At 43.0% G+C, this 27,378-nt stretch overlaps 1 protein-coding gene across 1 annotated transcript in view; it reads right to left on the bottom strand.

Annotated features, from left to right (window-relative positions):
* Positions 1-27,378, bottom strand: part of FN1 (fibronectin 1) — a 56,872-nt gene that overhangs the window by 27,868 nt on the left and 1,626 nt on the right. Inside the window, exons 2-20 of the mRNA XM_009285138.1 lie at positions 27,320-27,375; positions 26,775-26,903; positions 25,167-25,304; positions 23,196-23,327; positions 22,954-23,091; positions 20,288-20,446; positions 18,666-18,866; positions 18,007-18,186; positions 16,328-16,504; positions 15,253-15,405; positions 13,232-13,360; positions 11,466-11,609; positions 8,930-9,051; positions 7,552-7,729; positions 7,250-7,426; positions 5,532-5,660; positions 5,328-5,417; positions 4,583-4,777; positions 2,896-3,168 (exon numbers count right to left, since the gene is read on the bottom strand). Of these exons, the coding sequence (XP_009283413.1) occupies positions 2,896-3,168; positions 4,583-4,777; positions 5,328-5,417; positions 5,532-5,660; positions 7,250-7,426; positions 7,552-7,729; positions 8,930-9,051; positions 11,466-11,609; positions 13,232-13,360; positions 15,253-15,405; positions 16,328-16,504; positions 18,007-18,186; positions 18,666-18,866; positions 20,288-20,446; positions 22,954-23,091; positions 23,196-23,327; positions 25,167-25,304; positions 26,775-26,903; positions 27,320-27,375 (2,900 nt within the window). The remainder of the gene's footprint in view (positions 1-2,895; positions 3,169-4,582; positions 4,778-5,327; positions 5,418-5,531; positions 5,661-7,249; positions 7,427-7,551; positions 7,730-8,929; positions 9,052-11,465; positions 11,610-13,231; positions 13,361-15,252; positions 15,406-16,327; positions 16,505-18,006; positions 18,187-18,665; positions 18,867-20,287; positions 20,447-22,953; positions 23,092-23,195; positions 23,328-25,166; positions 25,305-26,774; positions 26,904-27,319; positions 27,376-27,378) is intronic.

The raw sequence follows: 27,378 nt of genomic DNA, 5'->3' as shown, positions 1-27,378 counted from the left end.
CATGAATACTGAGCATTCTTTAAAAATCAGCTCAGTTTAGACTTGTCAGCATAAGCACGGAAACCTAACTTTAGCCCTTTTTTGTTAAAAAGATTTATTCTTTTAAATCTTTGCTCAGTCCTACTCCCTGCCCTCTCAAAATCCCTTCCCAAAACAAAACACCCCCACTTTGTCATTTTAATGTAAAAATAAATAACAGTCAGTGACTTTCTGCAGAAAACCAGTTCCTAGATCTACTTAAAAATAATCACACCATGGAACTGACTATACAACAATTCTAAGCATGCTCATCTCTCCCATGGGACTCATGCAACAGCTCTTATCAGGCTTCCTTCCCTTTTTATCACTACCTCTGGGAAGCTGCTGAAACTGATAACCCAGAAAACTACATAAACAAGAGGCTGAAGCAACACAGCTTCTTCAGCACTGCACTGGAGTCCAATGAATGGCAGAGATGTCACTACCTTTGCCTGAGACAAGATGAGGCTCAGAGGGGGAACAACACTTAAGCGATTTGCCCCCACAGCAGGCAGGGTAGCACTGGCTGCAGTGAAGAGTTTATAGTGTCTACATGGCAAGTTTCCCCACCTTTTCTAGGGCCCAATTATATGTTGAAATTAAGAGCAGTGAGGATAGGTTCCAGCAATGTTCTTTTTTGATGGCAAATGCTTTTTTCTCCCCAAGTAAATAACATTTTTGTGATAGAAGTTAATGTTTTCATCACTCTCCCAGTGACTCACTGGAAAGCAGTTTTTGTCCTTTTTCTTTTCTCCCCAGTTGTTTTCTCCCTTTTTGAGGAAGGAGAGAAAAGGAAGCAAAGACTTCCTTTTTCCACTACTTACAAAGATGGGGGAGATCCAAAAGACAAAGGATGAGTGTGACCCTCCTTAGGCCCATCTCCAACCCATGGGCTGAGAGTCAGCTTTATCTTTTCTTGGTACTTAATCTGTGCTAAGTCTCATCTGACAAGGATTGTATCTTCCTCTGATTTGTAGCCTACAGTCAGTTCCTTTCTGCACAATTTAATTTGCCAGCTCTTTTAGGTTTTTATCACTTCCTCTCCCCATACTAAAGGAAAAAGGGGAAGATTAAAAAGCCACACACACACTCACGAGTTTATTTGTAGACTGCTTTTTAACAGAAGGCCAAAAAGAGAATAACATTTACACCGTGGGAAGAGACTTTTGCTGCAGGGTTTTCCTTGGGAACTCTGAATGATTTCTGTTTCCCAGGACTTTCGATTACAGGATGCAATTTATGTGAATACTTTCTGAAACGTGGCTTAGGCAAAGCAGTTAAGCGGATGATCATAGCCTATGGAAAATGATTCCAGACATTTGTAACTAGCCCTGTGCTGTCTGAATCAAATGTCTATGCTCCGATGTCCACTTCTGTGTGTGGACTTTCAGAGGGGCTCTACACCCAGCCAAGGCTTCTGAAAACCGCCACAAAAAATTACAGATCTAACTGGGAACTGAGCCCTTGCTCTAAATGCTTCCAAGAGAGTTCAGACTCCTAAGTCGCATCCTTGCTTTTGAAAGCCTCACTTGAAAGAGGGTGTTCACATGATCTATGTTACACTCAAATCAGATACCTATGTCAAAGGACAAACATAAGGATGGTAAGAAATACCTATGTCAAAGGACAAACATAAGGATCCCGTTCTCCCTGGATAGTCAAGATGGTAAGAGGGAGAGGCACTATTCATGGCTCCTAACTTTATAGATGTTAAATAAGTACTATTTTCTCAAACAGCATGGCTATATTCACAGATTATCCCATTTCCTTTCCTTTCCTCTGGAAAGGAAAGAATCCAGTTGGGCTGGATTCTCAAAAGTTGCTCTCATTTACTGAAGAGTATCAGAACAGCAGCAGATGTGCATAGCTGAATTTTGGTCCTTTGAATAATGTGACCCAGTCAAAGAACACCACAAACACAGTCACCCTTCTATTGCCCAATAAACAGGATCTGTTCAAATGAACCACGTCCCAGGTTCTGTCTGATTTGCTTCTCTGGGATCAAAAATGGAGATAACCACTCGAACCCATGCTAAACTCCTCCTCTTCCATCTGAAAGCCTACATCTTGCCCAGCCACTGCTCCTCTCTTCTCTGCACTTCTGCAAAGCAAAAAGCAATGCCTGACAGAATGTGTACTTTGCTTGTCATCTTGCCTCACACTGGTGATGTGTTGCACTGCCACTAGATCATTAGCAATCAGGTTCTGAGAGATCCCACACGACCCTTTCTGAAAAATATATGCTCCCTATGGCTCTTGTCAATAGTCCACTGAGGTCACTGCAAACTAGCTCCCGAGGTTTCACTGAGATGACAGTGAAATTTCTGGGGTGGTGAGACAGCCTGTGGAAAGCCAGGCCTGACCTGGCAAAGCTGAAATGCAATCCTTTTAACGACAAGGCCTGTCCTTACATGTGCATGCAGAACTCCTACTGCTGACAGTGGAGCCAAATAGGTATGTAGCTGTCAGAAAGGAGATAGGGATTTTCAGAACAATCTCAGCAAGGCTCCTAAGTCATGCTGAAATTTGCCCTAAGGTATCCTCAAAAAAAAAAAATCACAGGCTGCGATCTGTGCTGTAAGAGAACTGCAGGGCCCATCAATTCTCAGTCAGTAATAAAAAAGTTGAATTCCAGCCATATGAAATTGTTTTAAAGTGCCATGAGTTAAACTCCCATTGGAAAGCCCTGGAGGAGGATAAATCTGCTGAAGAGATCATTGTTCGAGTGAATGAATTGCCAGCCCTGTCATCCTAGTTATGGGATACCTCCTGGGCTGTAACTGTGGCACTTTAAGTGCTCTGTTTATACGTTTCTCTAAGCAACAGAGAAATATGCATTTCAAAAGGTTGAAAAAAGCATGAAGGAAAGACACTTACTGGTGGTTTGCTCTCCAGTCAAAGGTTTGCTCTCCCTGCCATGGCTCACAGCAAAGATCTTAAAGAGATAGGTTGTTCCTGGGAGCAGGTCAACAACTTCAGCAAAAGAGCTCCTAGTTATAGGCAGTCTCTGGCCATGTTGGCCAGGGCGATTGACAGGGATCACTTCCACTCGATAGCCAGACACTTGGCTCTGTGGTGGGGTCCACATGATGGTGATCTTGATATCAGAAACCTCCACAAACTGCAGATCTTTGGGTGAAGGAACTTCATCTGAAAGCAGAGCGACAGAACAGTGTTAGAGGGAGTCCTTAGCAATTGGCAGGAGAAGCTATAGGTTTACATGGAAGAAAAAAGTGGATTTTGATTGAACAATGGACAGCTCAAGAATATTTACCAAATTAAAAATATCATGGTAACCTTACTGTAAACATGTATACACACATTCCCAGACAATATTCAAGCAGACTACAGTTCAAAATGTCACTACATAGTTTTAAGTATTTTATGCTTTCAGTCATAGAAGGTATCTTGCTGTCACAGAAAGAGAACTGAAAGACCAGATGTAATATGCTACAGAACTTCAAGTATATGCAGAACCAAAAGCTTGGGGGGGAAAAAAAAAATACTCCAGGGGTTGGAAACAAGAGCCTCTTTTTAAAAAGGAGAGGGTTTTCAAAACCCATGGCATGTTCTGAATGTCTATAATTAACTTAAAATCCATCTTTTATAATTAAAAAAGTGCAGGGGCTGATCTGGCCTTACTGTAGTCAAAAGACAAAATCCAGTTCCCTCTGTGTTGGTCTACAGTACTGCACCCTTGAATTCCTATGTTCAAATTAAGTTTCTTCAGATTAGGATTGATACTGCCCTAAGGTTAACCAGTGCACATTTTTGGAAGATACAGATGCCAAACTATAAAATCATTGAGCTGAGTTCATTCCTGGTAAATTCCCATTTGCAAATACGTGCTTCCAACTTGCAAGACCATCAAATTCCACTGTTACCACATCAGATCCCAATTCTTTCACTATCCTTTCTTTTGGTTTGGCTATTCAGCCCAATTGGATACTTTAAGAACCCCAAAACCAGCAGTTTTTCAAATTGTGGGTGCCTCAAGTTTAGATCATATGGTGTTATTTTGGCACATCAGTCAATGCTGAGCAGTCTCCCATCCCCACTGACTGCAATGGAAAATAATGGTTAGGACTGGAAGGGAGAGGGAGAAGTCAGGTGAACAATTTGGATTTGTGTTGTGGTGTCTGAGTACATAACCTTAAACATCTGCAGGCCAAGCACTGAGGCAAAATGATTTACCAGGCTCTTCAGAAGTTCTCTTAGCAGAATCCCCTTAAGACAGCTTAGGAAACTCTGATCTCTCTTTTCCATAGACACAATGCAAGACCAACCTTTTGACTTGCCTGCAGTCTGATCCCTAGGAATTACACCCCTATTCATGCAGAGCAGTGGCTTGACTGTGTCAACTCGTAAGTGAGTGTGACTTTACTATAGAACTTCAATACCAGTGACATTTACAATTAAAAACCACAACAACGATGACAAAAATCAGAATTGAGTCCATTTAAGGATTCATTTAGCTAGAGCAATTGTGAGCCTGCATTGTCATTTGGCTCTATGTACTAAAAGAAAACTCAGTGACTGATATCCAGAACATGCTGACCATTACCTGTGCGTGGGACACCTGTGGTTTCCTGTTGGATGAAGATAGGAGTACTCTCCTGATTTTCTTCCACTGCGTAGATGCTGATGTTGTACTGAACACCTGGCATCAAGTCACTAAGTGTTACAGAGGTTGCAGTGTCAGGCAGGTTGAGCTCTGTGCTGCTGCCTTCCACGGAGGGTGTGTAGATAATTCTGTAGCCTAAAGCAAGAGACATATATATATAGTCCTTAGCCACAATCAGTAAGCCAGCACAAGGAATGCTAGAAATGAGAACTAAACTGATCTCCCTACTGAGGTTTCATAAAAATAGTCCTGAACTTCAGTAGGATCCGTGGCTTGCCTTTGCTCACATCCCATCTACACATTGCGCACTCATAATGCCTTATAAAGCACAACCTGACCTGGATTAGAATATTTCTGAGCTTTGACATGTGGATTTAGGGTCTATACAGTTCTCATGCTTGTTATGGGATGGTCTGGATGACAGATACAAAGAGAAGATTATGGGGCTTGTTTTTATTTAACCAAATCCAGAAGGAATTGTTTTGCATCCAGCCTCCTGAATTCCTTGATTCAGACAGTGAAACCAAGCAAATGCTGAACTACCCATGTGCTTTCCAGCTGGTCTCTCAGACCGAGCAGAATTATGCACTAGCCCTCTGTCCCAGAGCTATACTTCATTTTCTTTTTTACCTAGATTTCAGATTCTACCAATAGTGCAAAATAGGTGCACTCCAATTAGACAAACCTGTGATTGGAGCCTGTGGTCTACTCCAGCTAATGACAATTGATGTGTCATCTACACTTTCCACAGTGTGATCGGGAGGTGCATCAGGAGCTGTTTAAGGGAATAAACAGAGAAGGACAGCAAGCGTGAGGATAAGAGGTAAAAATTTATTGAGCAAACAATAAAAACAGCTTTCAAAGTGCAGCAACACCCACCCACACATACCTGTAGTCTGTGAAGTAGACAGGATCAGATTCTGCTCTCCTTCTTCAGAGATCTGATAGACATTAACAATATACTTGCGACCAGGAAGCAAGTCAGGGATGTTGACAGAAGTGGCTGTGCTTGGAAGATCTAAGGAAGGCAGGAAAGAAAAAAATGCCTTAGCAATTCTATCTTCTTGCTTTCTCTCCAAATGAAATAATTAAGACCTCTGTTCTAATCTGGGCTGAATCACAGTCTTCCTGCAATAAAACAGCAATTGTTCTGCACTGTGTCTTTAGTGCACATCAGAAAAGTCGTGTGGAGAGTTGGGACAGGTCTCCACACTCAGCAAGCAGACAACAACTAGGACAGCAAGGCTTGATGCGTGATATGGCAGGGCAACTGGAGCAGCAGCCTCCTGCACACTGCTGGCATTTAGCCATCTCAGCTACCCGAGTACTCATTCCATACCCTGACTGTTATATTTTCAATACAGAAATATATGGAAAAATTTTCACATGAATAGGTTATGTGGAAAGACTGACTCATGAGTGGAGAAGAATGACATTATGACGGCTGATGAACTTCTCTCCCCCATCCCTTCTCCCAGGTGTCCACCTACATGCCAGATGTAGGAAATTCCCCATGAAGCAGCTCCTTACTGGCCAGACTGAAGCCAAGCATCTTAAGGGAAACTGGAAATTGCATTTCAATTTGCCTGTAAACCTCTATCTGTAGACAGATGAGCTCAGGAGCTGCTTCACAACACAGCTCAGCTGTCTGGGCAGCCAGTGCACAGACAAGAAAGGTGGTGATAGTGCTGGCAGTCCTGTTCCAGGGAGAACTATTAGGTCAGAGGATTACTGTTCTTTTTCTCATGTTGTTCTTCTATCATACTCATGTCTGAATAGCTATTATAACCTCAAATCCTTGTGAGATATTGCTATTACCATTGTTAAGACAGAAAATTAGGAAAAAGAAGTTAAGACGGAATTATGTGTGGTAACACAGGCTCTACAGTAGATGTTGGAAAGTGGGTTCAATTCCTAGGTCTGAGTCCAGTGCCTTTAACCAGCTTCCTGGCTTAGCTAAGCTGTCACATTATCAAAGATGAATAAGATCCGATCCAAACAAAACAACTGACAGAGTGAACTGGAACAGACATTCATGAGATGACAAGTAGCCAAGAGAGGGCATTTGCGAAATATTTCTCTGTGTCCATTCTGATGGAAGGACAAAGGTATAGCGAAGGAAATTAGCCAGGTGGCAGGTTCAAAAAATAGATTTGGTTGTCCTCTCCTCTGCACTGCTGCTCACTTCAGGATGCTGTGGAAGCTAGTAAATTTACATGATTTCAAAAGGAAAAAAAAGACCAGACAAATTCATGGAGCTGAAAAGAATAAATATATCTACCCACAGTTATTACAAATCCACCACCCCTGGCTCAGGGAGTCTTCCTCTGCAGGATCCTGGGACAGTATTCTGAGGGGGTATTGCTATATACTTGCCTTGTTCTCATACTCTTCCTTGGACATGAACTTATGGCCATTGATGGAGAAAGGACAATGAACTAAGTGAGCTTTTAATCTGAGCTAGTCCTGCCACTCTTATATCCTAATTGAATCATACTGAAAGATAGTGAGATCCTCACTATTTACACTAGCTATACTGATTGTCACAGAAAACAGCGATGTACTGTTAACAATGCTTCGGTCTAGTAGACTTAAATATTGTCTCACCAAGATACTGTGGCTCATCGCCCTCCTCGCTCAGCTCATACTCAACACGGAATCCAGAAACTGTGTCAGAAGCAGAAACCCAGGAGACAACAAAGCTGTTGGCTGTGATTTCAGTGACTGACTCTGAAGTAGCAACCATGGGAGGAAGAAGAGTTGTCTCTCCTGAAACAGTGTTGCCTACAAGAGAGAAGAAAGAGAGGTTTAATTAACCATCGCTACTTTTGTGTTAACTGGGATGCACGAAACAAAGACTTAGGTGAAGGAGATTAGGTTTTTCTGGATGCCCTGCTGGTTCAACTTACTTGTCACTGCTGTGGTGCTGGTTGTGGTAAAATCAAAGCGGGTGACTTCTTTGTGGCCATATCGCTGAACACTGATGAGCTGTCCTTCATATATCACACCAGGCTTCAGGCCTGAGATGGTGTAGGAGTTCTGGTAGCCAGGGATGGTGGCTTCCTTCCACTGCCTTCCAGAGTTTTTCTGCAAGAACAAGGACACCCAAATAGTGAGAGACTCCCTAGCCTGCCGGCAGAGGTATCTAGTGACCTAACCTGCTACACAATTACCAAGCACTGTGATATTCAAACACAGGTGTGACTCGAATGGCTAATGCACAGACAGAGTCAAGTCAAAGGAGATGAGAAAGGAATGCCAGGAAGCAGGGTTAATGACATTTTGGGTGATTAAGTTTTACTGGGATAAATTGAAAAACAATCTAGCTTTGAACTTTTCCCTTTAAAAGGAGCATTATTTGTAATATATACACTAAACTCATTCCTTTATCAAAAATGCATGAAGGAATGGCTGGAAAATGCATATTTGAAGGCTGTTCACAATAACACTCTAAGCCATCATCTGAAAACAATATACAGAAAAGTGCTTCTCTTCTATCCTGTGTTTGAACTCTATGGGAAGCTCTAAAATAATGCTCCATCCTCTGAGGTTTGTACTCCAGTGCTTTAAAGTCCATTTCATTCAGGCCTTGATCCAAGATACACTGAAGTCAGTAAAAAGACTTGAGTGCCTTTAATGGCTTTGGATCAGGGCCTTTATTGTTCTCTTAATAACAGGCAGCATCAAGGTACTAATGTTCTTAATCATTAAGTGGTCTTTCGTGAAGCTGTACTCAGGGGAACTGTAACACAACTCATCTACGTTGGTTAAAACGAATCATTCCTCAAATATAAAGGAGCCAACAAGCAGTGGTTAACGAGCTTTGGTTTAGACTTTACAGAAGATGGGAGGTGACTGTTTATTTAATCCTATGCTAGCTGTTTATATCTTCATATCCTATTCATTTCTACCTCCTCATTAATAGGATAAAATCTATCCCAGTTGTCTCTGGATATGCACATGGTACTAAACCAATGTTTCTTAGGATGAGAAAGCTTCCACAAGGATTTACATTACTTAAAGTGAAGAAGGATATAAACTTGTCTGCTTACTGTGCTAGTGCTTTGGTTAATAAGATACTTCATGAACACAGTGACCAGTAAAGTTTGGGCAGGAAAACATCAAATGTTTATACAGCACTGGTTGTCTTTGATCCTCAGAGTAACTATTGACTAACTGAATTAGCAACTAAAGTTTGCTGAAATTGTGTCTGGCACTTCTTTCAGATACAGAAAAAACTAAATAAAATATTTTTGATGAATGAATGATGATGAATGTGGCACTCACCGGTCTCCAGCGCAAAATGTACTTGGTGATGTGAGATCGTTCAGGAGCATTCCACTGGATGGGGTGGGAGTTTGGCTGATTTGTACTCTCTGTGATGATCACCTGAACAGGCCCAGTTGACCCTGAAAAAAGAATTGCCATTTTTTACATACTGGGGATGCTTTTCTTCTGCCTTTGTTGTGGAGTCATCAAAAAGCAAGAAAGTTGTGTGGCTCAAATACTATTTCTATACATAGGAAATAAGTCATATTGTCTTTCTATCTGTAATGCTTCATTGCTCCTTAGAAAACTGATGAATTAGAATGTATTCTGTGGGGGAGCTAACATGTGCTGTTTGGGTTAATTTCCTGTGAGTTATCAATGAAATAGAAAAACGGAGCAGCCTAGTATAGAAAAAGTCTGCAAAGCAAAGTTATATTGTTCAAAGAGAGGGAGCTTCTCAGCAGCAAACTGCTTTCATCAATTAATATCTTCTGCACTGGGAGCAGGGAAACAGATGAGACATGTCTGCCCAATCCAGGTCTCATCTTGTGGCATGGTGAGGGCAAATTCCTGATCTGATATTGAATACACCCTGCAAAGAGACACTAATCTTTTACTATTTACTAAATTTCTTCATCAGTTGATTTGAAACACTGAATTTTCATGACTCTGTGGAGCACTCCACAGGCAGCGAGGCACATCTTTCACACACAAACCACACCAGAAGGGCTGGTGGAAGTCTTGAGACAAATCAGGCCCATAAACTCATGAAAATACAAGTTCAGCAGTGCTCTAATGCTTAAGACTAACAATTGCATTTAGCTAGATCAGGCTCAGGTGTATTTTCTCCACAAAGCCCTCTAATCGAGAAGGGAAGTATTATGATCCTATGGTTCTCCTTTCAGTCCCTCCCAGCCCTGCTGAGGAGGTTTCACTGAACACTCAGCAGCACCGTGCTCATGTTAGTTCTCAGAAAATCCCGGCAAAGAGCAGCCTGGAATCTGCAGGGAAGTGTCTTGTTTTAGCTATTAAATACCTTCACCCTCCCTCCACTCCCAACATTTCTAATTATAATTTATTTGGACAACTTGTAACATATATACCTGCTCCATATTTAACGGGACTTCCAGGCAAACAAACCTGTGCCCACAGGCAGAAAATTTCAAAGCTCACCTAACCCCAAACCTACATTCAGAAACATTAGATTTGGTTAATTTACACATTTTCAGTCACTCTTGTGTCTAAAGCAGCCCAGCGCCCTGGTCTCCAGTCTGGAGGCATGCATATTTCACATAGCTCAGAGAGATGTTTGTTTAAGCAGTCTGACAGGAGTCAATGAATCTCAGCAAGCCCCAGTAAGAAACTCAGGGGAAAAAAAAGTCCAAAGAAGGCCTGCTTCATATTCTTGCCCTCCTTAGTTTGCTGCCCCAAAGAAAGGTAGTCCCTAGTTCTGTCTGCCAAGTGTCCTATTGCCTTGTCTCAGGCTCACTAGCTGTATGGCCATGAATAGAAACGCAGTCTGTTCATTGACAACACTGCTGGGTATAGGCCAGGTTCAATAGGCTGCTGTCGCAAAGACCATCTATATGATGCACGTGAAGCAAGTCACAGAGAAGAGGTACTCACCTTATTTATGTGAAGCATTTAGTTGCAACGGACTTCAAAAGGGGCTAGTCCCCTTCTACAGCAGAGTCACCTATATTAAAACCCTCTTTCTGAATGAGCCTCACATTCCCTTTCTTACCTTGCAGGGCACTAAGGGGATAAATACATTGCAGCTACTAAGTGGACAGACACTTCTTAACCTATCTTAATATAAAAGCAGAGAATCAACTCAGCATTGAAGCTGCTAAATCCAATCTTTATGCAGTTCCTCCATATTTATGCTCAGAGATGGGTTGGGGAACTGATGACTTGAGCATAGTCTTCTCCTCCCAACAGGGAAGCCACACCACAGTCTTAAGATTTCATCTCATTCAGATTCAGACAGTGGTAGTTGGAACCTTAAACAAGAAAGTAGAGTTGTTCCCCTCATCATGTTCTGTTCAGGGAACCGAAACAGAACAAGCCAACAAACAGGCATTGCCTATCCCTATAAAGGTTTCCTGGAACTGACTGAGCAAACAAAAGTTCAAATATTTAATTTCTTCAGAGCACTGATGAGGAAAAGTGCTTAATTTTGTGGTGGATTTTGCTTCTGTAGTGAGTGGAAAAGGAAAGACTACACATGTAAGAGTTTTAAGCAATAGTAACTGAAGGTTGCAGGTGTGATATCACTAAATACCAAGAGGCAATGTAAACCCAGGTTGTTGTGTGAACTGATAGTCATTCTCTAAACTAACCCTGGCCTCAGGAATAGCTGATAACAGCCTGGCCCCCTCTTTATAATCATGACACCTGTTTGTGTCTGCCAAGGGTGTAGGGGGAAATGGTTCTGTTTAAAAAGGAAACCAAAAGGAATAATGTACAGAAATCTGCACAGGTGAGGGGTAGAAAGATTGCTTTCCTCATGTCTTACTCAGCAGATGAGTTAGTTATCTGTTGTGTTTCTTACCAGGATAGGTCTGCAGAGGCTGGCAATGCCATTCTCCAATACCACGACCATAGCAATAGCACTGGTATCTGACACCGTGGACGTACTTCTCCCACGAATCTCCAATTTGGTAAAAGGTACGGGTTTCTGAATCCTGGCACTGATCTAAAGGCACAAAAGAGACAGTTAACCACTGCATGTTACTCAAACTATAGTGAAAAAAATCTATGCCGAACACAGAAGAGTAAGTCACAAGAGACTTTTACACAAAGAAATGTAACACCAATGTTTATTTGCAAATATAGTTACATAAAGAGTGGCAACAGAAATTGAATCTCAACTCAAAGTTCTTGATATATCACTGCACGTGTTAAGTTAGATACTAGGGGGCTAATTCAGCTGTGATGCATTTCTTAAGATACTGTTAAGTACAGGCCGTCCACCTGGCAAGCTTCCCACTGAAGTCAATGGGGTGTTCCTTCAAGAAAGGATTTATTTTGAACTATCTATTATGGAGCCCAATTCTGCTCCAGTCAACTAAGTTCATCTCTCATCCAAAGCTAAAGCATGCTGCTCTCGAGGAAATCAATGGCAAAATTCCTACTGGCTTCAGCAGAATTGAGTTATACTTTATAAGTCCGAAGTGACCCATTAATTTTCAGCAGAGTCTTTTTCAGATTTACCATTGTTTAAACCAAAGGAGGACAGATCAAATCCTGAAATCAGCTTAGCTAGTGTAAATACAACACAGCACCAGCACTTCAGTACACTTTCTAGTCTGACCTATGTCTGTGTTTCTGGCTCAATGGGAATTTTCAGTGAGAACTAGCATTATGCTTGCTTCGATAAACAGAGCCTTGTTTAGAGAGAGCCAACAAAATTAAACCAATTGCACCTTTACAGATAGCTGAAATCATCCCCCCTCCCCTTCTTTCAAAGTAGTAATTTTCAGGAGCTTTACAATCCAAGTTCCTCCAGTAAACCTGTACAGATATTACTGTAAATAAAGCAGAACTTAACCACTAGTACTTTCTAATAGATTTTCTTGGCAATAGTTCGAAGTTCTCTTGGATTTAGTAATTGCAAACCAAACAGCCAGGTCTTATCTTCCAATCAAGGTTCACTAGGGAAGGGGGGGAGGCAAAAGAGATGAAATCTCCTCATTCCTGCAGAGAACCATGATGGTTTTAGCTAACCTCCAGAGTGCTATTAACACATGTTCTCATCCTGAGCTTTCTCTCTTTGCCAGAACAAAGGGCAGCCAAAAAAATCAATTTAGTCCAAGGTAAGTTAATATACACTGGTGCTCCTTTCTCAGTTCAATGAGGAGACCTAAAGATTTTAGGATAGAGAAAGGAAAGAAAACTGATCCTACCATCAGTACCTAGCTGCATATTATCAGCGTTCAGTCTGAGAGTCCTGCCTGCTAGGCTGACAGTTCAGGTACCAGAATTGAGCCAAATCACCCCAGCCTGGGGATACTATGCCCTCTTACCACAACCTGCTACATTTTAAGAGGTACGTTGCCACAACCATTACTACTGCATCATCATCAACTTCTTCTGTGGCATGTGTGATAACCCAAGCTTATCTCCTTAAAATTAGGAATCCCCTTTCACTTACCCTCCAGCAAGTCCAGCGTTACTTCTACTTTTGCAGTTGTGCAATTCAGGGCAGAAAGTGGGCAAAGACTGGGTCCAAATTCACACACGAGTTTCACCATACCATAACCAATTCCTACACTGCCACAGCCTGTGTTTAGCAAGCAGGAACAGCTGGTGACTTACCAACAGGATCGCATTTCCATCTCCCCCGGCCCTGGCCAAAGCATGTGCAGTTCAGCATGTGCCCCTCATCGTGACGCTTGTGGAAGGTCTGGTTCACATCATAGGTGATACCATCCACAATGCACTGGTCTGTTTGAGAAAGAGCAGAGACACTTTTGTCGGCAATAGCTCTAAGTGTTAAGACAAAATCCTTCTGCTTGGCACATTGTTCCCTCCTCTTGATCAGCTTACAGAGACTGGCCATGACAAGCTCCATTCATGCAAAAGGGTGCCCTCCTGATATCTGTGATCATCACAGATTAGTGCTGCATACATACCACTGCTCCCAAGTTCATTTATCAGCAGCGTGTAAATAAGCAACACTTGCAGAAAAGAGGTCTGTAGGATGCAGTCCAAAGTACTATGCATTACTCAAACTACAGAACTGCCTTGTTCTTCCTTGTGACATATTCCACATGTGAAAGAAAATCTAAAATAGCACACTAACTCTATCACTACCTCCTCTTAGGAAATCTAGACTGGAATACCTCAGTGAGTACTGTCTGAAATCATTAGAACTACACAAGGAGAAAAGGGCTAATCCAAATTCATAAAGATACCATGAAGAGGTACAAACATCCTCATGATGTTATTCTGCTGGGTATCTCTGCTACACTTTGTAGTAATCTGAAGACAGGAGCAAATCTATTACACATCCAAGATGCTACTGGTACCTACTAATCTACTATTCCCTCAAAACACAATAACCAGATCCCATGCTTAAGTACAATGGTATCAGTCTATTAGGTTCAATGGCAACGTGTCAATCTGTGATCTGGCCCAGAGTTCCCAACACCAGTCTTATCACAGCAAGGAACAGAAAGACAAAACAAACAAGAAAACCACCCCAGAAGCATGATGTTTTGTTAACTGGAACCCAAGAGACCCAAGTTCAATTCCGGAGTCAATCACAGACCATCTGTCCTTGGGGAAGTGACTCAGTTAATCCCAGGCCTTCATTCTCCATCATACTTTCCCACACCATGGGCATGGCATCAGGATAAACCAAGCAGTGCTCAGAGCCTCCTATGGGTGCTAAGGACCTTCTCTGGCTGCTACGTTTAAACAGTTCTACTTGGATAACCTTTGCCTTTTGAAAAAGCAAAGTATCTCTACCCCCCTCATCAAGAAAGACCACTTTAACTCCAGAATGAAACGGCAGAGAACTATCTGTGTATGTGGGAAAAGAAGTTTCACAGACCAGAACTTTTAGCAGTGCATTTCTCACTGTTCTGAAGTAAACGCATTAAAAAAAAAAACCCTCCCAAAGCCCTTGAGTGAGCCTTTCCCTATAAATTATATCCCATTTCAGCAGTGGTGTTAAGAGTCCTTTCTTGGCTGCTTGACAGCAACCCCCCTGCCTTTTCCAGACATGAAGCCAATGCTGTGAGCTAGCTGTAGGATGATCGAATGTCTGTGCTTTTAAGTCTTCTTTTGTTGGTATTATTTAAGCACTTCTCCACTTGGGTCACTCATAAATAAGTAAATAAATAAGAGTAATCTCAGTGCTGTCCTGCCAACTTTTCATATAGATTAGCCAGCAAAGGGCTAATCCAGCACAGAGAAATTGAAAATTTCACTGCAGAACAATAAAACAGGACGGCTCTGCATTCAAACTTCAGACCAGTCTGGAGTTTTGTCTGTTCTTGAGAGGGGGAGGTGCCTCTGCTGAGCTCACTGTAAAGTCACAGTGGCACTGATCCTAAATGTAGACAAAAGGAGGTAGAGATACCTCCTGATTAAGCTCAAAGTTTTGCCCCTGCTTGCTAGCCTGTAAAGGCTGAAATAGTACTTTTGCAGCATGTAAACAAGACAGCAACTTCACATAGTCCCTCTGATTCCCTTTCTACTCCAAAGAAAAGCTTGATAGTATAAAGTTCTTGAGCCTGGGCTCGAACTCACAATGATGGAAAAGAAAACCAATTTCTCCCACCCCCTAAACACTTAGACTAAAGTGGTAATATTAACATGAAAATGAGTACCTCTGAGCTGGGAATAGGCAATGCAAGTCCATTCTCCACGGCCATTTCCTACACAAGTACATCTCATCATATGGCCCATGTCATGTTGTTTATCCCACTGGTCCCCGACACGGTACATGACACCATCGTTGGTTGTGCAGACTTCTTCATGGGCTGGTTGAGAAGAAAGCAAGAGGATACTTTATGTAGCCGGAATTAACAAGCTCTTGAGGGCTTAGACCATTTGCAATGCCTCTTCATACTGTGTAGTAGTTTCTGCATCTGCAACTTCAGGCACCCACTTGATTTTGAATAGCATTTTTGCTGGGTGATGACATTCTCTAAGCGCAGATCCCTTGTAGGGGTTCATTTATCTTAATTTTCATTTGAAAGCTACTAGAAATAGCTTCTGTACAATGTCCAAGGGGTGCTGTGTGAAAGAATCCGTTCTTGTTACATACATGCCTTTATATGAACACAGCCATTTGAAGACCTGCGTGTTCCACAGGCTCTTTTTAAGGGCTCAGATGCTGCATTGCCATTAGTTATAAAAGGCCTTTCATTTAAGAATTGGTAAGTCACATTCCCTCCTGACATCATAGAGACATGCAGGGATTGTAGGAATGGACCACAATATTGATTTTGACATTACTGCCATTTTCAAGGTTACACACTGATATTACAAGTACAGACTTATTCCTAACCACGGATTGGGCAAGATGAAGTGATGAGCCATGAGGGAGAAGTTTTGGCAGATGAAAGATAAAAACCTCACTTGGTATAAAGCACTACAGTCCAATGCTCTCTAATGGATCTACACCAGTTTGCACCAGCTGAGAAGCATGCCTACCACTAGCTTGTAGCAAAGGAATAACGAAAATTGCCTTCTCCTGGCATTGCCCACATCTCTGCTAGAAGTGATCAGTGGGGAAAAAAGGACAAAACAAAACTTCAGAAATGTCTTAAAGGGTTTTGGGCTGGGATGCAGCTCATTGGAAGTCATCAATAACTGACCAACGACAGACAGCTCTTTACTTTCCAGCTCAAAGAACCACTTACAGGTATTCCATAATCCCTTTATGGTTCTCAGCCTTACCAGCCATAGGGCAGAAACCAAATTTCTGGTCAGCGTCATAGTTCTCAGTGGTTCCACACCACTTCATGTTGTCTCTCCGTCCCTCAGAAGTACAGTCAGTGTAGTTGCGGTTGTTGTACAGGAAGGGGAAGTGGCACAGAGCACCGTTGGAATTGCCACCACGTGTCTGGACCAAAACTGTACAAAAGTGAAAAGAAAACAGATGCAAATCAAGCCTGCACTCTCCCTTAGCATGCAGGGAAGAGCTTGAAAAACAAACCACTAGCACTATTTTTTCCCACATGTACCCTGTATATTATACATGGGCCTCTTTTCTTGGCTTTAATTATTTCAGATCTGGAAACATAAGCCTTGCACAAGGTCAATTCAGTTCAAACACTGCTTTGGAAGGAGTTGTGGAGCCAGCCATGGGAATTCCTGAGCAACAGGGAAAACCAAAGCTTACTGTGTTTGGGAAGTGGCTTTGCAGACCCTTTGTGTCAAGACCCAGGGAATAAAATAAACTCACAGTTCTCAGCATACCTGTATTATCTCACTGAGGCTATTACCCAATTGTGCCTTTTGGCTTAAAGTAAAGCCTTAGTCCTCAGGAAAGGGTTACAATTCAGTTATGTACAACAGAACAAGTCAAAACCTCCCTGCAGGTTGAAAGCTTCATGTTTTGCAAGCAGCAGTGGAAAGAGGGCTGTAATCTACCTGAACTACTCAGCTCTTGAGCAACTCTGCTTTACAAATAATGGAGAACAAGGAGGCATTTGTTGAGGTTTTTCTGTATTGATATCTCTCATTCCCCACCGTATATCACAAGAAGTCTCACTAAAACAAGCATGTGTGTGTGGACAAACTGTCCCTAGTGGGTTTTTTTGGTTTTGGGTTGTTTGGGTTTTTTAAAAAAAAAAGAAAGAATATTCTATGCACTGCAGAAAAAGGCTTGACTTTTATCAGAAAAAACAACTGAAGTAGAACAGAGTAAAAAAAAAAATTATGCAGAGTAAGAAGAAGTATTTTCGTGTGGGAATGTGAAAAATTCTCTCCAAGGCCAGGTCCCAGAGAAGCTGCCTGGGTACTGTTCCATTGATGTCTGATGGGCTTTCCAGGAAGTGCAACCACACAGGTAGATCTGTACTGTGAAGAGAACACTGACCATCCACAGACAAGAGGGAATGCTGCCGCATTAGTCACGCACCGGCTCTTGATCAGTGATCACAAATCACATTAAGATTACTGCTATATATGGCAACCTGGCTAGATAGTCAGGACGGAGGGAGTGACAGAGGACTGCACAAACTGTACTCCATGGATATCCTCCTCTTCGCAGCCTAATATGGGCATTGCTCTAGCAATCCAGTCAAGCAAAGGCGAAGTCTTTGGCCCCCAAAGGGGCCAAAGCTCTATCCTGACGAGGTACTAAGGTTCTAAGGTCAGCTCAGAGGAGAGAGAACAGGACTCAAAGGCTACACCTGTATCACCCTGAGCACCCTCCAAAGATGCCAAGATCACGAACATGCTCTGACTCCAGGCAGCCCTCCATTCACAGGACTGCCTTGCTGTTGAGGCATGCCTAGAGTCACTCCAGACTACCGGAATTGTCCAGGCAGCCTGTCCCTGTGTTCTCTGCTCCTTTCTCCATCTGTGCATGAGGGTCATGTGCATGTGAAGATCCTCTGAGAAGAACTTACCGTTCTGCTCGGTACAGAAGGAGTATCTCCTGTCCTGCTCAAAGTTGGAAGTGGTGCTGCACCAGAGGTGCCCATCTGTGCGGCCTTCAGTGGTGCAGGAATAGAAAGTCCTCCCGTCATAGGTGAAAGGCAGAACACAAGCTTCTCCATCAGAATTGCCACCATATGTTTGGGTCACAGCTTTAAAACAAGCAAATCACAGCATTAGACTCTGGCTTAAAGCAATCCCCAAATCTTAGGGCTCAAACAGCAGTAGAGCCTCTGGGCCAAGTCGCTGGCTGATGTGAACCCACACTGACTGCCACGGACCTGGGCCAATACACACCAACAGACAACTTAGCCCCACAGCTGTGTCATTCTTTTACAAACATATATTATTGCAGCTCGGTTTGAATAAAGTTATTAATGCTGCTCCCCTAGGGCTCTGTTTTCCCTCAGCAGGTTATATATAACTCACTGGGAAATGTTTCTGCCCTACAGAACCAGGCTTCAAATAACCAAAACAACTATTTCTTCACCCCTTGCACCTTTCTCCAATATGTCTTCTTCAGAAGAGATTTCTGATACACACACACAAAAGGATTCTACTTCGAAATTAAGCTGCAGGGCATTGCCAAAGATTTCACTGGACTGAACAGGGACTAAACACAAACTCATACCTATTTCCTGGCAGCTGACTCCATTGCCCAGGCAGGTACAAAGCATTTGCTGGCTGCCCTGTGTCTTGAGCCACTGCATACCCACAGAGTACACCACTCCATTATCAGTTATGCACTGGCCATATGGCTGAGGCTGGGGCTGTTGAGGCTGGGGCTGGTACAACGCAGTCTGCACATTTGTGAAGCTAGGAGAGCCAGATCCTGCAGCAGAACATGGGAGAGAAGTGAGATGTTACATGCAAAGCTAAAGAACAGAATGCTTCAATTAAATGCTGAGATAATAAAACCTTAGGTACTCCATCAGATCAAAAGCACAACTCTCTTAGCTTCCCTAGACATATTTTAATTATTCCACTTAGCAACCTTCAAAATTAAAAGAAAAACTCCCAGTTCTGCTAATGATAGCCTCTGGTTTCTACTACTGTAGAGTGTCTTTAAAAAGGATTAAGAGCGTCAACCGCTTTTCACAGGAATTGTTGAAAAACGCTTTTTTTGGAAAAAAATTTTTTAGTTGAAGGAAATCTAGAATAGAAAAATCAAGATCAGTGACAAGACAATAAAAAACTACCAAGGAAGCAGGGAGATTAGGTAAAAAGGATTCATTTTGAATTTTTCATTGAAAAAGAAAAATAAAGCACAAATGTATTCATTTACTCTGGAATTTTTAAACTTTGAATCAAAGGTTTTGGTCCATCATAATTTGAAATAATACTGAAAGACAAAGGGGCTTGTTGTGTACATTATGGAAATTTTTGCTAATGATTCCCCCAGGAATCTCCACAAATTCAGCTCTGCTGAAATAGGGGAAATATTAATGCAAACAAAATACTGGCACCCTTAAAGCTTTGTGCATTTTGAAGTTTAGACCTTCTGAGAGTTTGAAGGTAACCTGCTGGTACCAAACAGTTAAAGGTCATTTACCAAGAAAAATTTAGTGTAGGTACTGCAGGAAAACAGAGAAGTTTTACATTGTGTTCATGAAAAGGAAGCCTAAATCCTTGAAACGGCAAAAAAGAGTTTAGAAGCTGAAGACTTTAACAAACCTTGGGCAAAAAAATATATGCTACCTATAAACTAGGTAATATTTCATACCAAAATTACAAACTATCTAATGTACATGTATTAAATACATTGTATACATTCCTTGACATTTCTGGTTTTTAAAGCTCAAGCATTAGTAGGTGTATTTATCTTGTCAAAGAAACCAGATGGTCTCAGTGGAGTTTAAATTAAGGACATTTCAACAAAGTTACCCTGAGGCGAATACATAAAAGTTCAAATATTAACCTGAAGTGCCATGCTTCCAAGACAAAGCTAGTAGATAGTTCCTGTGAATGCACAGCTCTAGACATGATTTACTGCACTGTGGTTGTGCAGGCAATCACATCTGTATGTGCAAGCCCCATTTCTGCATGGAAGCAAGGTATAAATTAATCTTATCTACACATGCACAAACAAGGAGCATCTCCTGAACTCTGATCCTCTTTGCTGACGATCTTTCCCTGACAAGACTCCTAGATGCCTAAATTAGGATGGCGCAATTCAGCACCAAGTCCTAACCATTCAAAATGTGCCATTCTTTGTCCCTTCCCCTACCTTACATACTATGATGCCCCACTTACCAGTGCTAGTCGTATGCAGAGACGTGTGTCTTTCACATTTCCATTCACCTCTGCCATTACCGGTACAGATACACTGAAGCAAGTTTCCACGGTTATCCTTCTTGCTCCAGGTGTCTCCAATTCTGTAGGAAGTCTTGGTGTCATGGTCATTGCACCTATCTGTATAAGGAACACGACTGTTAGCTATTTCTGCATTGGATGGCTTCACCGTGCAATTCATAGTACTGAACCACCAACACTATAAAACAAGCTGATAGTTTAAGGCCTTTATTGAGAGCCCACCTCATTTTCTGCAGCCCACTATTACAAGTCCTATATATGCACTAAAGCCTGCATTAAACTGCATAGGCTGAGAGCATCTGAAAATCCTGATGGTTTACTCTAAGGGAAAATACTCATTTATTTCCAGAACTGTGATTTCACTTTGTAGCCATTGTCAAAATTAGCACCATAAGATTCCCAGTGTGAACATGGTAAGCTATGTTCAAAATCAATGTGAAAAAGCATGTTCTGGATTGAAAACATTCCTGCTAGTTATTTTGAAAGCTATTTTTAGCCCATTCTGTCTAGCATACACCTTTCAAGCTTAAACTTGTTGTAATGACTTTTTTTTTTTTAAAGCAGAAGTCTTCGTAACTGGGTCATTTCATATTATACACAGGGCACAGTTCAAATTCAGGGCTGTACTTAGCTGGAAGAAACTAAAACCTGTTTGAGGGCAATATGTTAAATTCCATTTCTTCCAAAAGAAGTGTGCATAAAGCTCCAGTAAAGTTAATATAAGCTGCTCACGTCATACCAGGAATATTAGACTTTCTAAATCTCCCTGTTGACTTTAATAACCCACAGCCCCTGATGAATTGAGTAAATAGGTTCAAAGGACAGCATAACAAACTACTTCTGTCTGGATGCCAGATCCACATGGATTAACTAGTTCTTCTTCCATTACAACATTTTATCTTCTCATTCAAGGGCAACTTGATACAGTGGCTCAAATATAATCATGAATCAATGAACATGGATTTATGAAGAACTGTGGAAGGACATATGTATCATGCCAGAATGCCACTGAAAGAGCACACGGGATAGAATATGAATGTAGAAAACACATTACTAATTCACAGTAGTTAAAATGACCAAAAACTGAGTATTTGCCAGAAGAGTGGTAAATTGGTGAAGTATTTGTAATGTAATTGGGCGAATGTGAAAAAAACTTGTCTTACAGACACTCAGATTCTCAAGTTAGACAATGAAAAGCTGAAACGTCCCCCAAGAAATCAGCTGTGATTCTGGAAAATGCTGGCCATACAAGATATATAACAGCAGCACATACTGAAGCATAATGCTACTTTGTGGGCTACAGCTATTGTTTTACATACATAAATTTGAATTTCTCTGTCTGATTACATTTGAAAAACAAAATGAAAACTGAACAGGTCATTTTATTGCAATTTCCCCTATGATACAACAACGCAGACCTGAGTTATGGGAGGAAAGACACTGCCAAATCATTTTTATTAGCAATAATAACTCCTCCAAAATTCACAAACAACACATTCTGTTTTATTCATTCCTATTTGACAGTTAATGATTTTCCCCCATGTGTTTTTAACAGACTTCATATTGTCAAGGCTGGTTTGATTTTTACAGCTTATTTCTTGACCCAGTCTCTCCAGATCTTCAGTTTTAATCACAACCCTCCTTAGTGTGTTAGTTCTTTACAGGTCTGCTGTTTATATCAGCAGAAAGCCATTATCTGTGTGCCCCGAGGCAACTGAATATGAAGCAATTTAAAGGCTACAGAAGAGTTTCTCAAACCTTGCATAACAAAGGTGTAAAGTACAAAGTTAAATTTTCTTGAGGCAACTGGTGTCAACCATGATAGCCCCACAATGGAGCTTGCTCCTAACAAAACTGGAACAGAAGGTAGATAAACAAGCAAGATTTTGGATTTTAAAAGCCCTGTTTGCTTTGCAAATGCAAATAAAATGGAATATTTACGGTAACGTCCTTCAATGATGTAAAAACTAAAAAAGTCGCCTGCATGGGTGAAGCATATTTACACTGAAGACAAAATGGTGGGAAAAACTAACAAGCAAGATGGGAGAGCAGACAAAACAAACCCTGTTTTAGCTAACATATATATTAAACAGTAATGAAAGGAAAAAATAAGACAACATTTTAATCTGGCAGATCCTGTTGTTGGAGCAGGTAACTATTTCTCTTTAAAAGCACCTAATTCCCCCTCAGGAGGATACTTTAAAAAACAGAAATGGCGATATTTGGCCAAACTCTGCCGTTTTGCAGACCAGGCAACTCCCCTGACTTCCTGGGGGATGAGCAACTGTGACTCGGCTGGCCTGTGGATTTCTTAAACCTTTCTCTCTAAAGCAGGTTAAAACCCCAAATAATCCAGCCATTCTGTCACCAGCTCTCCTGCGTATCCCCAGATTGCAAATGGCAACTGGGACATGCAAACGCTCCCCTCTCACCTTAGAAGGGTCTGTTTCCCACCCCTTCTCAGGTGACGGCCTTCCCTCTAAAACTACTGTTGCTTGCAACAGGGCAGAAAAAGGAGTACTTTTTCTTTTTGACACAGGACAGATTTGAAAAATAAGTAAGATAAATAAAATGGAGCAGCCGGCAGGTGCCAGGCCAGCACTTACTTCTGGAGGTGCAGGTGATGCGGCCACTGCCCTCCCCCAGGCAGGTGCAGTCCACCATCATCCAGCCCTGGTAAGGCTTCTCCCAGGTCTCGCCGACCACATAGGATGTCCCAGCCGTGTTGTCGTAGCATCGCTCAGCTGTGAGAGGGAAGGGGATAAGAGTCTGCCCAGGGCTATCCCACATGGGGATGCCTCAGGGAAGACAGACCGAGCTGGGAGAGAAGAAGGGAGCTGCCACCTACCCACAGGCTTGCAGGTCCACTCGCCCTTCCCGTTGCCCAGGCACACGCACTCCAGCATGTAGCCACCAGTCTCATGGGGCCGGCGCCAGGTATCGCCGATCTTATAGGACTGGCCACCCTCGTGGCAGCGATCTGCAGCAGGAGAGAAAGGAGCTGAGGTGAGGGACCACACCAGCAACAGCATCGAGGGGAGAAGGTAAGGGCCACCCGGCCAGGGGCAAAAAAGAGGGTCAGCTGGGGCGGAGGTGGGGGGCAGTGAGGAGGAGTGGGGCAGGCCATGGCCGCCCCCTTCTCCAGCCCACAGAATGGCACCTGCCATTTTCCACTGGCACCTGCTATCTTCTGAGCCTCCCAGGCCCTGTCCTCTCTCCTCAGCTAACCCCATCCAGGTTTCAAACCACAGCTGAGACCCTGCCAGTGAAAGGGGAACACCAGGGCCTGAGGATGTGCTGTTTCTCCCTCAGGCCCCGCTCACAGCCTGAGGGCTAGTGAGAGAGGGTTTGCCTCCATCTTGTTCTGAGGTAATACCGCTTGGGCCTCTTTGTGGCCATCCCTATATAGCATGAGTGACATGGTAGCCAGGCCAGTATGTGGAGAATAAGGAGGTGCTTGGTGTGACATCCGTCCTCTTGGGTTTGGAAACCCTGCCCTGGAAAGGCAGATTCCCAGCCTGTCAGTGCCCCACAGCCCTGAGGCAGTCCAGACCCACCACTTGGCCCAGGATCAGGGAGGGAAACACGGTAAAGGGCAGTTTGCAAACAGAGGGTCTTCTTCCAAGGAAAAGAGGAGAAACACATATCTGGTCATTTATTAGGAGCCACTAAAATGTTTCATTGGCTCATTTATGAAAGCAAGGAATCTAAGAGTTATGAAAATTGATTCAAAGCCAGTTACAGTCAATGAGACTCTCCAGTGAGCTCTAAACCAGGCTGATGATGATGAAATGAGACTGCTCTTATGTTTGCAGTTTCCTTACTGACTCCTTTTCTTACAACACTTATCATCCCTGCCCAATAAAATGCCATTAAATTCAGAAGGGTTTCAGCTCTACTTGTTAGATTCAATGCATTTTTTTTTTCCATGCTATAATAATGGCTGGCTTCTGAGTCTCCTGTGGCAATGCTACTAGGATCAACACATGTGTCTTAAAGAAACTGGATACTTTTAAGAACAAGACTTTTCTCAAAAGGTGCCTCAGCAACTTTGAAATCTCAGTCTAAAAGTCCTGACATACAGTGATCTTCATTTGTGCTCACAGAAAGTCTAATTATGAACTGAAGGGAAATTGTGAACAATTGTGACTCAATAAGGAAAGGATTTCCAGACAGACAGAGATGTGAAAGGGAGAGCTGGGGAGAAAGGACCAAGGGAAGAGAGGGAGGAACAAGAGGAAAGTGTGGGTCAGGCTCGTGAAAAAGGAGTTGCAGAAACACATCGAGCTGGTGTCTGGATATCAAATCCCAGCTCCCTCAGGGACAAGCGTTGGCATGACATTTTTGGAGGACAGGGGGACTGGCTCTCAGGTGGTATTTATTATTATTTATTCAGAGTAGTCCCATTAATGCTGATGGTGTTATTCTGACTCACCAGCTGCAGAGCAGACCCTCACTCTTTTTTCCAGTCAAAAAACTACTTTCATAAACGCGCCTGCGAAGATGTAACACACTCTTGTATATAGTAAATGTACTAACCTGTATGGCTGGACATTAACAGTAGTTTTTGGCTTATGGGGTTTGTTTTGTTGTTTGGTTGGTTTTTTGTTTTACACATAGTACTTCTTAAATAAAAGAGGAATTTGGTTGTGCAAATGTATGTACATGGGGCAAGGACTTTCAATTCCAAGATTTTAACGGGCTTTGGATTAAACCCCCCCAAATCTAGCTAATGGGCATTGGGAATATTGTGTAAGTTGCTCTGGAAAATATGACACTAAGGAACAATAGCTCTAGTAATAGGCTCTTAGTTACATACTGGCAATGGTGCAGCTGATTCTCCCACGTCCAGCTCCAATGCAAGTACAGTCCCAGATCATGGAGTCCTTGGGGCGCTCGTAAGTCTCCCCTACTCGGTAAGTGGATCCAGTGTATTTGTCAAAGCAAGTCTCTTCAGCTATGAGGGGAGAAAAAATCAACTTCATGTAACCATGCCAGTAACATGTAGAGTCAACAGAAACACACATTCCTCGCCTCCTCACATGGATGCTCTTTTTTTCCTGGGGAAAAATGCGTATCAGCCTCCTCTTCCTTCCTGGGATGGAACAGCAGAGAGGAAGTTGGGTGAAATTCACCCCCTCCTCAAGGTCCCCATGATGCTGAACAACCTCGGCTTCCCTCCCACAGTGAGCCTGAAGTTGAGCATGGCACATGGACATGCATGCCCTGAAAGGATCAATCCCAGCTGTTTGAAGTGCAACAGTACAGAGGAGAGGAGGGAGCAAACATCCCCTAAGAAGCTGTGTGCTTTGTCATGCTAATCCTCCTCGTTCTGACTTGGCAAAAAATTGAGTATATTAATCCCAAATTCTACAGCAGTCCCAAAGTCAACAGCACTACTTGTGAATTGTTCACACTCACACATGAGTAAGTGATTACAGAATGGTTATGTCAGTGCTGCCACCAGACTTGAGATCTGCAACAGAACAACCTTCGTCACTACTGGACAGATAACATTAACTGTGCCATAAGGGAAACTTGCTATCGGACTTCAGAACTGTAAAACTTGGGAATCCCTGCAGGGGAAGGAAAGCTAGATTAAACACCCTTTTACGGAGGAGTAAGGGGACTGAGCACTTAAAATACTCTAGCCATGAGGCAGGCAGCACACAAGCCTTGCAAAAGAGATTGCTGGGACACTCCCATTTGTCTTACATGAACACTGTCAGCCAGGAATCAGTTTTTCTCTCTTATATCTCCAGAGCAACATTAAGGAGTTATGGCAAACCAGTGACTTCAGACCAATAAATACAGATAGATCACATCTGATTACCTAAACTACATTGTATCCCAGAGAGACACATCTTCCAGCAGAGGCTGCATTTAAAGTTCTTTCTGTTACCTAAACTTTTTCTGCAGAAGACTAAACAATCTCATTTTACACTCAATTATAGAAAGCTCACAGCACGGCTGGGGGGCTGTGGAAAGTTGTAAGTTGAAATATTTTTAAACAAGCTGACGACACTGGACAGCTATGAAAAGTTGGGGTGAAGCAATCAAACAGCACAGAGCCAGAGCTGCAAAGTGACTCCAGATTTGAACTTCCCCGGGCGAGTCCAGGAGTCAGTTCAGTTCATTATAAAGAAGAGGTTGGCTCCAAAATTAATGTTTAGATACAATCCTCCAGAGAGATGAGTGATGTTTGGCTCAGGGTTCTGGTGGCAGGCCCATCACTAATGAAAAGCATTTCTTAAAATCCCAAGCCAGATCTTCAATGTAATTGAGCGTAGATCCGTTACTGACCCTAAGTACCAAACTTCAGCTGAAAACCCAGTCTGCCAGTTATAACTCAGTAGAAGGCTTAGCTTACTCGGCATCAAAAGCCATTCTGGGGTCTTGATGCAGACAAAAGAGGCCACCAACTTACGTTCAGGCTTGCTTTCGCAGTTAAACCCTCTGCTTCCACCATAGCAGGTACAGACCAGCGTGTTTCCCAGGTAAATGCGCTCCCACTGCTCGTTTATCTGATAGTATCTTCCATTGTCAAAACAGGTCTCTGGGGGGAAGAGGATGGAGGAAGCAGAGGGGGAAGAGTGTCAAAACAGGTCTCTGGGGGGAAGAGGAGGAGGATGGAGGAAGCAGAGGGGGAAGAAAAAGAAAAGTTTGGAGTTACCGAGAGCAGAGGCAGGGAGAGAAGGGGCACGGCACAGGCAAACGGCCCCGGGCGGCGGGGCCGCAGCCTCGCACGTGTGCGAGTCCCGCCGAGCCCGAGGGGCAGCAAAGGGCCGAGCTGCGGAGACCAAGGGAGAGAAAAAGCCACCCGGGGGGTCACTCAGCGGGGCCGAAGCTCCGGCTACCGCCGCGCTCCGGGGGCTCGGGGCAACGCTCGCGTCTCATCCGCGCTGCGGAGGGGCCGGGCCGAGCCCTCCGCCCTGCCCTGCCCGCAGGACGCCATCCCGGCGCGGTACTCACGCTTGCCCTGAGCGGGGGTGCCCTGAGGTACCAAGGTGGTCTGCGCCTGCCGCCGGCTT

The sequence above is a fragment of the Aptenodytes forsteri genome, unplaced genomic scaffold (genome assembly GCF_000699145.1).
Source record: "Aptenodytes forsteri isolate BGI_AS27 unplaced genomic scaffold, ASM69914v1 Scaffold264, whole genome shotgun sequence".
Classification (NCBI taxonomy): Eukaryota; Metazoa; Chordata; class Aves; order Sphenisciformes; family Spheniscidae; genus Aptenodytes; species Aptenodytes forsteri.
Note: the sequence above shows the minus strand (reverse complement) of the source record. Positions and strands in the feature narration are given on the sequence as shown.